This window comes from Egretta garzetta, unplaced genomic scaffold, assembly GCF_000687185.1.
Source record: "Egretta garzetta isolate BGI_Z169 unplaced genomic scaffold, ASM68718v1 scaffold260, whole genome shotgun sequence".
Taxonomy (NCBI): domain Eukaryota; kingdom Metazoa; phylum Chordata; class Aves; order Pelecaniformes; family Ardeidae; genus Egretta; species Egretta garzetta.
The window spans coordinates 1,329,984-1,345,671 of NW_009258662.1; the positions used below are offsets into that span (position 1 = coordinate 1,329,984).

Sequence of the window (15,688 nt, forward strand, 5' to 3'; positions counted from 1 at the left end):
CTCTCAGGCAGTTGTAGGGAGCGATGAGGGCTCCCCTCAGCCTCCTCTGCTCCAGGCTGAACCCCCCCAGCTCCCCCAGCTGCTCCCCATCAGTCTTGGGTTCCAGACCCCTCCCCAGCTTTGTGGGTCTCCTCTGGACACGCTCCAGCAATGCAACGTCTTTCCTGTAGTGAGGGGCCCGAACTGAACACAGTGCATTTCCGTACAGCTTTGAACAGGGGATTGGCATGAATCCTGCTCTCATGAGCATTACAACTTTCTACCCCCAAACTTACATAGTATATCAATTATTCTCCTTTGATCAGAGAAAATTGGACATTTTGGTAACTGGATTTCAGACAGCAGCTGCCTCTTGTGAATATGACCATTTTGAAATTATTTCCCAGAAGTTGCAAGCCTTGAAAAAAAATTCTTTCTCTTTTCAGCTTGGAATTTCCAGCAGGCTTTTCCAATGAGCATCTCTAAACACAACTGCGTAAGTCAATTAATTGATCAGAGGGTAGCTCTTGCAGCTACTCCCAGACCGACTGGTGTGACTGTACGCGCACGTGGCACAGGGTATGACACCTGCCTTCTTGTAGGAGACTGAAGCTCTGATCCATAGATTGCAAAATCCGAGTTGTAACAGGGCTCTCCATCTGATGGCTCGTAGGAGATGAGCCCATTGCTTTTGGACATTTAATCGTGTGTTCCTGTGCGATGTTAGCCATGGAGCTAAGGGTTAGCCACGTTACTTGGAAGTCCTCAGGTCCAACAAGATAAACTATCTCCCTAGCAGAAAAATCGAGTTTTATTTATTTCCCTTGCCATACTGTGCTTTATTTCATGCATGGCCTTTACAGGAATATTTTTCCTGATGTTTTGACTGTGTTTTCTTTAAATCTTGCCCTGTTATTCTCAGTACTCCTCAATGCAAAACATTAAATCATTCTCTGAACGTGCTTTTTGATTCTTTCAGTGGTTATCGCTGCATTTTTAAAGCATGAGTCCTGACATCTATAGGAGAAAATGCATATATTGGTCATGAAATGTCCTAACCATTTTTTTAAAGGCTTTTACATTATCTGATAAACTCCTTTTCAGATTTTCTCGAACATGAGCTTCATTCTTAAGCAAATCAAAACTCTTTACCTGCTGTTTTTGAAGAGCTGAGTTCCTAAATATTTTTTGTTTCCTTTGGTGTTCTAAAACATTTTGGGCTGTATAGATGTGACCTGATATTTATCCTCCGCGCGGTGCACTCGGAAGCATGAAAACCACACCATCTTCTAACCCTAAAAGGACAGAAGAAGACACAAAGCTGTTCAGTAGGAGAAATTTTTCCCCATTACTGTTTATGGAGCAGTTAAGCGTTAGTGGGTTTTGTTGGTTCAAGTGCCATGGGCCCCTGTAGAGGATCCATAGCTGAAATTGGAAAAAAAGCTTGGCAATGTTTAAAAAAAAAATAATCATAAAGATGCTCTCTCTTTCACTATCCTCTGCAATATAAAATCAAAGCATAGTCCTGAAACATTTAAAGCGCATTTAAGCCTGGGGAAAGGAACTGAACAAAAATAGATAAAACAAATACGTGTATCTTTAAGGAGACCACTCGAGTGCCATGTCTGTGGCTATAAACTTTATAAAGATGGACTCCCCTGTCAAGGGTGTGTTAAGACGGATAATATTCCGTAGCAAATGCTGCACTGTGCCGTATGCATTACTGGAAGCAGGAGAAGATCAGGATCGAAAGGTTTTGTGAGACAGGCTTTGTATAGATCCGTGTGTAATAGCCTGCCTCTCTGTCTGCACTGCCCTGCTCTTAGTGAAATCTTACTCTTGCGCGGGCCGATGAAACGCAGTCCCTTTTCTTCCATTGCGTATCTTCTCCTCGTTTTGCCTTGACTAGACACAGCACTTGGGCCAAAAAATTGTTACAACCCTCTCAATAAAAAGATGCAGCCAATGCAGTCAATGTAGATTTTAAAAACAAGTTCTTTATAGATAAATTCACTGTCCAATGAATCCAGTTCACCAGCTCTTCTCTACTAAATATTTTGACTCCTTTAGGTAAAGAAATTGCAGATACTCCTCTGGGCGGTCTACAAAAGAAGTTTTGGTGGCTTTTCAAGAGAACTGATTAAGGATAAAGCTAATCTATGTAACAGCTCTATCCCATAATCTCTTTATTTTAAACCTGGAGACTTGTTACCCCTCTCGGGTTGCATAGCGTGATGCTGCATGGGGCAGAAGTCGTCTTCAAGTTCCTCAGTACCTGGTAAACCTCATCTTTAGGCAGATAAAGTCATTGCTGCTTTTTAGATCCTTGCAGTACAGACATGTGAAGGTCAAACTCCACCATCACCCTCTTGTTCTGGATATGCGTTGAAAACCAATTATTTTCAGCTAATACCCAAATTAATCTAGGTTGGGCATTCCCCCTTCTTCTTAAGAGGGGGTGCGTACTACTGAAATAAGTTTGTTAATTCTGTCAGATTTTGAGTTCAGTCCTTCAATATAAAAATCGTTAGCCACATAGATCTCTGCTGAAAGGAACTACTGAAATACTGGTAATTTGCACTTAGAATCATCATAGAATGGTTTGGGTTGGAAGGGACCTCTAAAGGTCACCTAGTTTGACCGCCCCCCTGCCATGGGCAGGGAATTCTTCACCAGGATCAGGTTGCTCAAAGCCACATCCAACCTGACCTTACAGAAGCATAGAATCGTTGAGGTTGGAAAAGACCTTTAAGATCATCAAGTCCAACCATTCCCCTACCCCTGCCATCCCACCACCAAATGCTGTCCCTAAGCACCTCGTCTGCCCAGCTTTTAAATCCCCCCAGGGATGGAGACTCGACCCCTTCCCTGGGCAGCCCCTTCCAGTGCTTGACAACCCTTTCTGTGAATAAATTTTTCCTAACGTCCAATCTAACCCTGCCCTGGCACAACTTGAGGCCGTTTCCCCTCGTCCCATTGCCCGTTCCCTGGGAGCAGAGACCAATGCCCACCTCACTACACCCTCCTCTCAGGCAGTTGTAGAGGGTGATAAGGTGTCCCGTCATCATCTGGGCAACCTCTCTGGGCAACCTCTGCCAGTGTTTCACCACCCTCAGCGTAAAAAATTTCTTCCTTCTCTCTAGTCTGAATCTACCCTCTTTTATTTTAAAACCATTACCTCTTTCCTATCCACTTCTTCCTATAGTTTCTCGAACACGCTATCCATTTTCCTGAGGTCTGTATTTTGCTTATGAAAATTCCTATCGTGGTACAATACGCATTTCTCAAGCTAGATTCACTGTAAAGCGTAATCATTTCATCGTATATTGAAAGAAATGAGTAAAGCAGTTATTTCTTTAAAACTTTCCTTGCCACTTAACAAGTTTCCAGCCATTTAGGAGATCCATTAAGCCACTGGGTTGCTCCTATGCATGCATTAGTAACAGACTTGGCGTAATATGGAACAGGCTTGCTATATCATGGACACATTTATGAAGATTGATAACAACCAGGGTTCAGTGTTAACTTTTATTGTCAAACAGGCTGCAGGAGAAACTGCCTCGTATTGCTTTTGCTTTGATTTATGAAAAGGTTGCTGCATGAAAAAGACATCACATAAAATAGCTCTGCTGGCAGTAGCATTATAAAATAGGGCCATAAGTAGACCAAACAATAACTAACTGTAATTATGTTCATTATTGTCTCTCTCAGCTCTCTGTACCTTTGGTAGGGTGCTTGCACTCGCTACCACGTTAGCTTTAAAGTGGACTCAACCTTTCCCACAAAGCGGGATGAGCATGATAAAAATCCTGCTGGTTTATCTAGGCAGTACCCCCAAAGGAGACCTTTTTTGTTTGTGCCATTAAATGAAAGAGGTCATTTAGATTTTACTTACTTGCAGAAGTGATACTAGGAGGAGGAGGAGGAGGAAAGGTCTTTCGAAAAAATTGCTGTTTCTGTTACAGTTCCCATCACTGAGGTATTTTGCCCTAAATTATTACTCTTCTCCTGTTGAGAGTTATTTCAGACTGCATTATATTTAGACCCATTAAAAACAAAACCAAAAGCCCCAGCATAACAGCAATGATCACCAGTTTTCATCTGTAGATGGCAAGACCCATTTTTTTCTTTCTCTTAGCCTAGTACCATCCTTTGTAACGAGATGTGCCGCAGCAGGAACAGGTTGAATTCTTCAGTTAGCAGGAATTAGCAAGAAAACTGTCATGAGAACCAGTTGAAATCAAGGGGCATGACCCAAGTGGGAAAAATTTTAGTGGTTGATCTAAAGTTTGTCAAACTTGAAGATACTTTCACTAAAAAATGTTCCACTGCCAAACTATCTGAAGACCTCGGCAAAAACAAAAAAAAAAATCCTTTGTGATAAGGTTATAAACCACAAGGCTTCAGAATCACAGAATGGCAAGGAATGGAAGGGACCTCGAGAGATCATCCAGTCCAACCCTCCTGCTCAGGCAGGCTCACCCAGAGCAGGGGGCACAGGACAGCGTCCAGGCGGGGGTTGAATATCTCCAGAGAAGGAGACTCCGCAGCCCCCCTGGGCAGCCTGTTCCAGTGCTCTGTCACCCTTAGAGTAAAGAAGTTCTTCCTCACGTTCAACTGGAAACTGTTGTGGTTCAGTTTGTGCCCATTGCCCCTTGTCTTGGCGCTGGGCACCACTGAGAAGAGTCTGGCTCTGTCCTTGTGACATCTGCCCTTAAGATACTTGTACGTGTTGATGAGGTCCCCTCTCAGTCTTCTCTTCTCCAGGCTGAACAAGCCCAACTCTCTCAGCCTTTCCTTGTAGGGGAGATGCTCCAGTCCCTTTATCATCCTTGTTGCTCTCCTCTGGAGTCTCTCTAGGAGTTCCTCATCTTTCTTGAACTGGGGAGCCCAGAACTGGACACAGTGCTCCAGGTGGGGTCTCACCAGGGCAGAGCAGAGGGGGAGGAGAACCTCCCTCGCCCTGCTGGCCATACTCCTCTTTTCTTGGATCAGACTGAAGCTCCATTAATTAATCCAGTGTTTAATTAATGCTGCCAGCACAAAGCAAATGTGTAAGGAGAGACCTTTGTGGGATCTTTGAGTTGGCAATGATATTTCTTTGCAATACCCTCTACCTGCTGGTGTTAAACTGCTTTCCAGGTACCATTGTGCCTTATAATAGTCTCAGGGAAACGTCCACCAGTAAGCAATGAAAAATAACAAAGTGAAAAATAATGAGAAAAATAATGAAAATCACGAAAAACCCACAAATGCTGTGCTTTGCAGCTTATTTCTCTTAAGTTCAGTTCATGATTTGTTCATAGTGAGAGGTCCATGTTCCCTACTAGGATGCTAAAAGGGTTGTTGAGGGCCTTATGTTTCAATATTTCTAGAGCCCGTTGTACAAGCGCATTAAAACTAAGATATATTATGGCAAGGTCCAGTACCCCCTTGTTATCGGCGTGTTCGCAGGATGATGATTGCTCTTTGTTTGTGTTTGCTAACGCATTATCGTTGTTGCAGCCCAGCTGATTCTCTTTCATGAAAAGGGTGGCTTGCTGCAGCCCGGCGCAAGACCCAGGGAAGTGTACGTAGCCTTCGTTAACTTCTCAGGGTGAATCCAAGCCTTTTTTGTTAAATAACTTCATGCCCAAATGAAAAATTGGCATTTATTCTATTATCTCTTAAGATTGCAACCTTCAGTTCCCTCAAGTAATCATCACCCACGGGAGCAGCGATGCTTGAAGTGTTTTAACTGTTGATTGCTTTTTCTGCACGCTACTTCTACTCATAATATCTCTTATTTGTGTGGTCAGTAACAGGCTTTTGGGCCTTGTATGGCTGAAGAAAATAGTTAAACACATATTGCTCTAGAGAGTAATACTTGGATAATAATGTGCCATGAGTTAGAGTCTTGTGGTGCTTCGCATTGAGCGCAGTAGTTGACCTTTGCTATGATGGGAAGCGCTTCTCCTTATTAGAACACATTATATAGCACCTATATAAAGGGAAAGCTGGTTTTTTTTTTTTTAGCGTAGTTGTCTAAGGTGCTGTGAAGATTTTATTACCACGATTTTGGGATGAGCATGTTACTCATGACTTTTTACAAAGGCTGAAGTGAGTTGTATAGCTCTTGGGAAGTCCGTGGCAGTAATAAATCTACAACCTGGTACGCTGATGGGTATTTGGTTTGTACTGCGCAGCTGGGTTTTTGGTCTTTAAGTCTGTCTATCTTCTTTTGTGTGTGTGCTTTACACACACAGGGTTGTAACGTGACTGGAAAATTTAACGGAGAGACAGGAATGAAATTTAAATGGATAAAATCTCCATTGAAGTGGATGAAATTATGTATTTTTGCCACCGTTGTATAGAAGCAGGTGGCAAACCGTTGCAAAATGAATTTTTACTTGAAAAATTAGAACTACTGTATTGTATTTTTACATGGTATGTAATGCTAGTTAATATACTCAAGTAGTCCTGCAACAGCAATGTTGCAAACCACTGGCATCAGCCACTTCCATGAGAAACGTCAGCCAAAACATCAATGGAAGTTCCCAATGACTGGATCTACCTTATCATGACGCTCTAGATAGGTCTGAAGAGAGCGGTAATTCCCTTGCTGCAGCCTAAACCTCCATAGTGCCAAAAAGCCCCCCAAAAGTCCTAATACTAAGAAATGGCACCACCTGGTGTTGTTTGCCGTGGTGATCTTTGACTTTTCTGCTCATAAACAGCTGAACGAGCGGAATCTTGGCAGTCTTCATTAAATAATTTTTTGGGCGGAGTAATGAGACAGAGCTCGAGTGATGCCACATGCAAACTCTAAAAATAATTTGTGATCTGAATTTACATTATGAGGCTTGAAATGCAAGCGTTGATGTGCTGATCACGTATGCATGAAAGCGGGGGTTTTTGCTCAATTCAGACCGAGCAGATTGGACTCTTGTGGTGGGATTAGTTTGGGTTTTGTTCTGCCGAGGGGTTGGACAGACTTACATATATGTATCTGAGATGATGTTTGTCTCTTAACTTGCCAAACGTAGGAACTGGTTTTGATCAGTGCAAGACCAAGAAGTTCTTTCTATATATAAACGGCATATAGGTACATTACGTGGATATAATATATTCCGTGTAGATAAAACTGCTCCTTCCAGAATTTCTTCTGATTACAGACTGTAGTTGCTGCGCTATCTTTTCTACACTGTAAAGGCATGCGTGCCCCTGTTAGAAGTCTAAAATTTCTATCATTATCATCCACGCGATTGTTTATTTTAGTATCCTGGTATTCAATAAAAAGTGTTCCTTAAGCTAAAAAAAACCCGTGCATTCTCAATTTGGGTAATTCCACCATGTGGTTCCCTTCACAGCTGCAAGAACCAGCTGTGTGTAAGGTACATTTGTATAATAATATGTTGGTGTACTTTGTATTTTAAGGGGTTTTTTGTTCTTTTTTTTTCAGGGAGAGGAATTTTGTAAATGAGTAGTGGTTTGGGATGATAAAAGTCAATTAATACCAATTTAAATAAAAGTATTCAGTCTAATTTTGTTTCTTGGGGTTGATGGGAATCTTGGATTCGTTTGATGACTTGCTCGTCAAGCTATTTGGAGCGTAAGCAGGCACAGCAGGTCAGATCAGAGGTCTCCCAAGCTTCTTGGGCAACGGCTAGGCGTGGGTTTTTAGGGAACTCTGTAAAAATAGGGGAGGTACACAGTGATACCATTTTACCCTCAAAGAAGTAGCGGAGTGGGGCTTTCCTGAGCCAAACATTGTATTTTTGCTTATAATCTCTTGATGGATATCTCTCGCGTTACTGTATAATTATCTTTTGAACCCACATGTGCTTAGGTACTGTCCCCGGTATCCTCCAGTGGTGATTACCAGCTTCTCATTATGTGTTATTTGGAAAGGCTTGAATTATTTTTCCGTTGCAAATCTACTGCTAGAAAACCTCCCTGGCTGCCGCTCTTGTGTGTGCCAGTGGTGATTTCACAGACCCATCTCACGTTCACTTGCAATTTTGTCTTTCTCGAGGCTGAAGAGGTGTAGTCCTAACGTAATGTCCTCAGAATCTGAAGACTTGCCTTGGCAACCAGTTCATCAGTCTAATTAGGATTCGCAACCGGGAAATCTTTTCTGATCCTCATCCTAACGTCTTCTTGCTTTAAGTCCCAGCCCAAGAAAGGGTTTAAGAATGTGCATAACTTTACACATGCAAATGTGGAATTACTCACTTCTTGAAGTTCTGCTCATATTTATGTGCTTTGCCAGATTTGAGATCGTAAATTCTCTCTGTTAATCTTAGAGATGCTCTTTCCTCCCTGTCTGCAGTAAATAAGTTGTTGCAATACAAGGAATGGTTTCCACTTTGCTTATGCTAAAAGCTGAACCAATATCCTACCAACATACCAGGTGGGAAACATTCACTAGGTAAAAAAAAAAGGCATCTGAAAAGGTCTAGTAGGGCTATATGCCAGTCTTCGTTGTTAAACCAGGTTTTTGTCAACATATTGAACTTGACTTAGTACTCTCTACACATAATTAAATGTCTGTCTTCAAGCAGTGTGTGTATGTGTGAATATGCTGGAGTGTGTCTTTCCTCCTCTTCTCATCTCCGTCCCTAAATTTCAAAGGTCAGAATGTTTGAAATCGACTTTTATTTGCTTTTAAGAAGGCTGGGTGGGAGATGAAATAAATGAGAGGATGACAAACATTTGCCTGTGGTTTTGTCGGTGCCGGGATCTTAGGCGAAAGAGTCTAAAAATAACACGGGCAATATTAACACTTGAGCTGATCACTTGTGGCACAAAAGATACATCAGCAGGCGGAGTCAGTTGTGTTCTGACTTCTGCAGAAGTCATTTATTTAGTATTATTACCCACATGTCGCATTCTTGACTGTAGAGCGGAAACGACTGTGGTTCTCTTTCACCATTTCATCATAAATTCGTTAGGCAAATTCTTTCTTTTACACCTTTTGGAAAAGTCACACCATGTAGTCGAGTGTAAATAAAAGCAAGAATCAACTCTACAGTACTTGATCTTTTGCTGGCAGCACTTCCCACACGGTAATTTTGAGGGCTCTGTGTGGGCACAGCTTGATTATGGACTGCTTCAGAACATCAGTTGTAGATATTCAGAAATCAGATCGGCGGTATTACTTCCAAATGGTTTTTAGAAGAACATAACCATTTGGTTTGTGCTTTACGTGTTTCATAACGCACTTTCAAGTCATCACCTACTTAATGTGCGAAGACAATTTTTAAAAATAATTTAATATAAAGAGTAAATTAATTTAAAACCTAAAAATAATTGTGCAGCAGTAAGGACCTTCGTTACCATCTGCCCTTTTGTCTTTTTTCCCCTGTTATCTGTTTTGCAACTATTTTCTACGTTACAAACAAGTCCTGCAAATTCACTCAGCAGAGATGCTGTTGCAAGTGGCTCTTTTGGGATGAAGGAATCTTGAAAAGAGAATAACCCCCTCACCACCACCTTTTTGTGTCACGATGGAAAATACCGCTGTCTTGCTGCTGTTTCAGACTTGTCGCTTACACTTCATCTTTGAGCTGACCTTCTCTCTAGGTCTTCTCAGCTAGGCTTACGTTTCACTCTTGCTGACTCTTTATGCAAAACATCTCAAACATGGCCTTGTCCATCTGCTCAGCTAAATCCATCACAACTCAGGCTACCAGTTACCGCAACATATTTTTTTTTTTATTATTATTGTTATTTTTGTTTGCCCCCCTGGCCATGAGAAGTGAAATCATGCCCTGACAATGTCTGTTGAAAGCAGTGCTGCGGATAATTTCCCACCTTGTATTCACATCATCTCCTTTCATCCTGCCACTGGCTTCCCCATCAATGTTATCCCAGGCAAGTCACACGTCTTCGCTTTTGAAGCCCCGCGTGTCCCATTTCTGCTGCCCTGCTGTTTCCAATTCCCTATTTACTTTCTCTCTGAACCCCTCACGACACCACCTTCCATCCCTCGCTCACCCACTTTTCAAACAAGCTCCAAGTTTCGCTGGTTCTCAGAAGGAATTTTGGCTAGACGTAGGCAACGTTAATTCATTAGCTTCCCACAAATCCCTCTAAAAATCCTCTCGGTTGCTCATAAAGCACCTGACAACAGTTAGACTGTTGCCTATCACAAGAGTACGGATTGCCTCAGTTTCCTTCTTGCGCCATCAATTTGTTGTTTCTTATCTTGGTGGGCATTATAAGCACATTGAGAAAAGAAACATCCTCCTCCTCTTACTTTTCTTTGCATGCTACCTGGTGCAGGTTGGGTCTGGTCGCAGCGTGGCTCCTCTCCTACATCAGTAGGAGTAAATAAAACAGGTCAGGACATCGTCTCCAGCGCTCATCTGTGCTGCTGCGTTGGGTCTAATGGGTAGCACGTTCGTTTATAGGGTTTTGATTTGGAGCTACTCGTCCTTGGACAACACCGGGTATGACCGGGGGAACAGCACGTGCTGGGGACTGTCCCCAGTTTGCGGTTTGGATGCGGATGCGCTGAGCTGCGTGTTTGGAGAGGAAGGCAAGATTTTGCACTTAAGAGATGTAGGTTGTGTTTCATCGTGCTACTTGGCCTTGGACCCAGAGGATCATCTCTGGTCTGTTTTATTTAGTAGTAGAGAGGTAGCCTTAGATGCCAAGGGCTACGCAAATAAAAACCGATGCTTTTGATAGGTGTCAGCATTTTAATGAAGAATAAAATTAAGCCCTGGATACTTCTGGCCATCTAATGGCGCTATTTTTTGTATTGCATGCTGTTTTTTTCTTGCTATTTTTTTTCCCATATTTTATGACAATTGCCTGAAGTCCTGATCTGGTGGGATTATGCCAGATACCTGCACAGTTGGAAACTCATCAGCGATTCAGATTCCTTCAGTCAGAATGTCAGTTTTATCACAAAACTTGTAAAGCTTACCGTGGTGATTTCAAATTTCCTCTTTAGTAGACATTTTGTTTGAATGCCATGAAGGGGCTCCTTTCTCGGTGCCCCCAGGAGTACAATAAGCTATGCTCTTTGAGAGACGCCAGATGAGTACAAAGTTACCTTCATTAAATTTTCTCTTCATGCTTTAGCATAGAATATTTCTTTTTCAAACTCTCTCTCATTTTCTTTTGTGTCTTCATCCTATTACCTTTATAAGATTGTGGCGCATCAGCTTGATGGAAAAGGTGGATGCGCGGTTCCCTCGGAGGTTTATACCGGCGCACAGGAATATTCTGCTAGCATGTGAGGTGCTTGAGGAGCAGCTGGAAAAGCGAAAGCAGATCAAGTAATTGTAAACTTAATAAAAACGCATTGTTACTAGCATGCCATGTGGCACGCGGCGCAGATCAGACTGCTGTTCGTATTGACTTTTGCTAAGAAAGGCATTTTAGATTCCATGGGTGTTGATTCTGTAGTTATTGAGTTGCACGGAATGGAGATGGAGATCTGTCAGGGTTCCCTGGCACTCCTGCTTCGCTACTATGTTGTGTATTTTTCCTTCCGTTTAGTTGTGAAATTCTCAAGTGATTAAAAAAAAAAATAAAATAATGGGATACTTTCCCTGCCACATGTCCCAAAATACAGATATCTCTCTCTCGGGACACGGGATAGTTCAGGGAAGGGACCTCCTGCTCGAAGCAGGGTCAGCTCTGGGACCAGACCAAGTTGCTTTATCCATTCAGGTATTTTAAACCTCCACGTTTTTACTATGGATTCCACATAATTACTGATTTTGCACTACCTACCTTTTTTTACAAGCTTTTTCTTCAGTCAAGGCCCACAGACCCTTAAATGCTTCTGCAAAATCACCCTTATTTATAGGAACCTTAGAGAAGTGCTGGTTTAGGGAGATATGTCTCTTCCCTTTTGAGGAGTTTCCTTGCTGTTGGCTGGTTCTGACCATCCATCTAAGAGTCCCGTCATCCATCACCAAACAAATCAATCGCAAACCCTTCGGTGGGGTTACCCTAATGCGCATCTCAACCTTCTTTCCTGAACGGGAGATCCTGCAGCACGTGGTTTATGGCCATCTAATGTTAGACAGTAATCTCGTTTAGCGTTTTCCCAAAAGTGCAAGTAGTGCATTAGGGTAGCGTAACAAGCACAGCAGATCAATACGGAGACGGTGCTCTCCTTCAACAGATTAATTCAAGAAAATGGACTTTGTTGACTTGAAGGAAGTGGCCCTGTTCGCATTGACCTGCGTTGGGTCTGCAGTGCCTGGAAGGACAGGCAGTGTTTTGAAAAATGACCGCTGAAAAGTCATAGTATGAAAGCAAGTACCTGCAGGGCAGGAGATGACGTGTCTTACAGGACTCCGAAATGGTTGGCAATGTAAAGAGTCCGTTGAATCTTTCAAATAAGGGATAATCTGTGGACTTTGAACGGTCATTAATGGTGCGGCTCGGGGAAAAAAAAAAACAATCTAAAAAGCTCCTTAAGGTGGGTTAGAGTATCTCTGTTGAAAGGACTTTAAATACCTTTACAGAATTTATGTCGCAAGCGTACAGCAGCCCATTTCCTTCACTCTTCACCTATATATAAGGAGCCACTTTAAAATCACTTGTGAATAAAGGCACAGCCAGGTTTACTGTGTGTATTTTTTTGTTAACGCATGGTCTATTGTATTGGTTTATCAATCCAGACCAGGGTTTCGGGCAGTTAAAACGAGCTCTGGTTTAGTTGGACCTAAATCATCACCGTTGTGAGTCTTACATCTACAAAGAGCGTACGTGGTGCTTCCTCCCGTACTCCATCCCGATACAGACCTTGCCATAAGCAGTCGGTGCGCAGCAGTTTACGGACATACATTTTGATGCCTAACACGCTTTTGAAGTCCTTGCTGATATCAGCAGAGGGGGGATTAAGGGAAAATCCTCATCCGTAAGAGTCTACAGAAGTTTGAACTTTCAGATCATAAAGTGTGGAAGCACCTGGGGCTGCATTTAAATTCTGTTTTAGGCGTTTCACAGATGTACGGTAATGAATGAAAAGAGTAAGAGGGGTGTTTTATATAGGTATATACTGTAAAATCAAGATGACTTAGCATTCCTCTTTTTTGGTACTACATCTTGAGTGATTGCCAAGAAGTCGATTCCCCTAAGGAACAGCATTGTGCTTCACGTTTCACTTTCTTGCTCTAGTAAAATAGAGATCCGCCTTGGCCAATCAGCAGAATAAGAAGGAAGGAAATATTCATCTGAGGATACCGTGGCTGATGAGTCTCATTTTTTTTACAACCTTATTGAACTAAAAATACCGTGGGCTGGAATGGATGTTAGAGCAGCTGCTGTCAGGCTTTCCCAGTAGGGTAAATGGGAAGGTGCGTTAAGTACATAGTTTGCACGCATAAAGCAAATGGTTGTGTTCAAGGCCTATGAGCTGTAAATGGTTTTCTAAATTTTCATGTGGTTTTTCCTGCCATTGAAATATTTTCTCTTCGGTGTGAAAGGGGTTTAACTGTGATTTGATTGTCTCTTACAGAAATGAGTACCTTAAAACGTATTTATAACGTAATTGTCCAGTTAGCTTAAAATTTCAATGGACGTTTCGTCTCTGAAACACTTTGTCAACGCTCTTACTTTTGAAATAGGATAGTATTGTATTTTCATTTTAATCTGTGGCATTATCAGTGTGGATAACATTTTACAGATTAATGCAAATGACAAGAGTTTTGTCCGAAAGAGGTTGGATTTTACAGGACGGACTAAAGAAGCTTCCATTCCTTTGGTTTCCTTTGAAGGCAAAAAGATGGCAGAAGTAATGAATCCATACAGTAAAGAAAATAGGCAAATTTCCTCAATAACTTGCACATCTGGCATCAGGATTAGAATTGAGGTGATAGGAAGGAGGATGCACCAAAAACAGAGGCTATCGTCAGATCAGCAGAAGTAGGTGGTGTAATTTGCTGATGGGAGCAGGGGTTTTATATTCTCCAGGTCAGCCCAATGGGTGATTTCACTTTTATGCAGGAGCAATATTGAATAAGTAGCGAGATGATATGGTCATAGGGCTATACAGCGATGAAGCTTTCCCGTGGCTCTGTGACTGTTTCTCTAATGTTGGTGAGGTCAGATGTTCTTTGTCATTGCTGGGATCTTCAGTTAAAGATGTGTGCTCGTATGAAGTTGGATATTCATTTTCTCTGCCAGCTCCAACCCGAGTACTGGGTCAGAATGACACTTGTGGTCCTAACAGCCAAACTTGTGCAGCTCAACTTGATGTTTGTGTCTGATGTTATCCACTTTATAGCCCAGATAACACTAGAAACAGCCTTGGTTTATAACTTTAAAGTGTTTTCCTTCACTTCTATTATTTAGTTTACTTCTTTAAAAAAAAAATAAGAATTTTAAAAGTGACGTCTTCCCTGAAATCTTTTTGAGAAGGAAACCAAAATCTTCTTTCCTCTTTCCCCAGGCGATATGAGTCTCATCCCATCTGTGCTGATCTGCAGGATAAAATTCTACAATGTTATCGGCAACACGCTCAGGAGACCCTCAGCTGCTCTGCCCTGGCTAGCCAGTACCTGCGTTGTGTCAATCATGCCAAACAGGTAGGTCTAGAAATATTGCCACTGGATTAATGATGGAGGGAAGAAGAGAGGAAGACTATTGGATTGTCCAATGAGTCCTTCTTAGATGCTAAAGCAGTACTGCTCCCAGGACATATGTTCACACAAGCTCTGTGAGGTCCACTTCCAATTTCTTTAAACGCTAGGGTTTCCATCTCTTCCCTTGGGAAGCTCTTGTTTGGTGCAGTAGCTATCGCTGTTGGCAGATGTTTCCTGGTATCTGCAGTTTTAGCAGTAAAACAAGGGGATTAAACTACATAGTACTGTTTGTCATAAATAAAACCACTTTCAGTAAGAAACGGATGGATGTCTCAAACTAGATTGCTCACCAGTTGGAAGTCTTGATTTCTTTTAAGTGATGTACTCCGAGAGTCTAATACCACCATTCACCTGGTCTTGCCCTCCTCTCCTCCAGTTTGCTCAGGTACGGGTTCTTACTGTAGATTATAAACTTTAATGCTTTATTAGTGCAGCATAAGGGAAAATGATAGTAATATATACATCTTTCAGTTAAAAGAAGCTAATATTTCTAAACGTGATTCCTTTTCAACAGCGTAACCTCTTTCAGATATAGGGATGCATCTGTTGATCTCGATTGTGCTCCTAAAGAAGCCAGTTGCAAATGTGCTTATAGGGCATATACGTAGTGTATGCTAAAAGTGCTTAAATAAGTCTGTTGATCTTTAGTTCTGCTAAAATCTATAGGTTAATATTTGAACATGTGAGAACACGTGCACTGATACGTTAGCAGAGACCCAGCAAGCACATCTAGTATTTCATAACGATAAGAATTTTCACTCAAGTTTATTCTGTCTGTACGGAAAAGTAGTAAGACTTTGACTATGATCATTCACCACGACCTTTTTTGCTGTCACACCGGTGCGGTCGTGCTCTGATGTTACTGAAGACCTTGCTGGAGTTAGCGCTGCTCGTGGTCTAGTGCTGTGTAAAACGTGGTAGGAGCCAACAGTGGCGTGGCAATGCTAAAGCTGTTCCTCAGTCCGCAGCACTTAATACATTTGTGCGATGCTGTTATTGTTAATTCTTTCTTTATACCATTAGCGTGCTCCTTTTTGCACAGGCGGCCTGGCTGGATTGGCAGGGCTGTGTCGTGGTTTAACCCCGGCTGGCAACTCAGCCCCACGCAGCCGCTC

The 15,688-nt window shown here is 42.1% G+C and overlaps 1 protein-coding gene across 1 annotated transcript in view; it reads left to right on the forward strand.

The window, feature by feature from the left end:
• Positions 1-15,688, forward strand: part of CHCHD3 (coiled-coil-helix-coiled-coil-helix domain containing 3) — a 170,026-nt gene that overhangs the window by 148,610 nt on the left and 5,728 nt on the right. Inside the window, exon 7 of the mRNA XM_009648396.2 lies at positions 14,381-14,516. Within this exon, the coding sequence (XP_009646691.1) occupies positions 14,381-14,516 (136 nt within the window). The remainder of the gene's footprint in view (positions 1-14,380; positions 14,517-15,688) is intronic.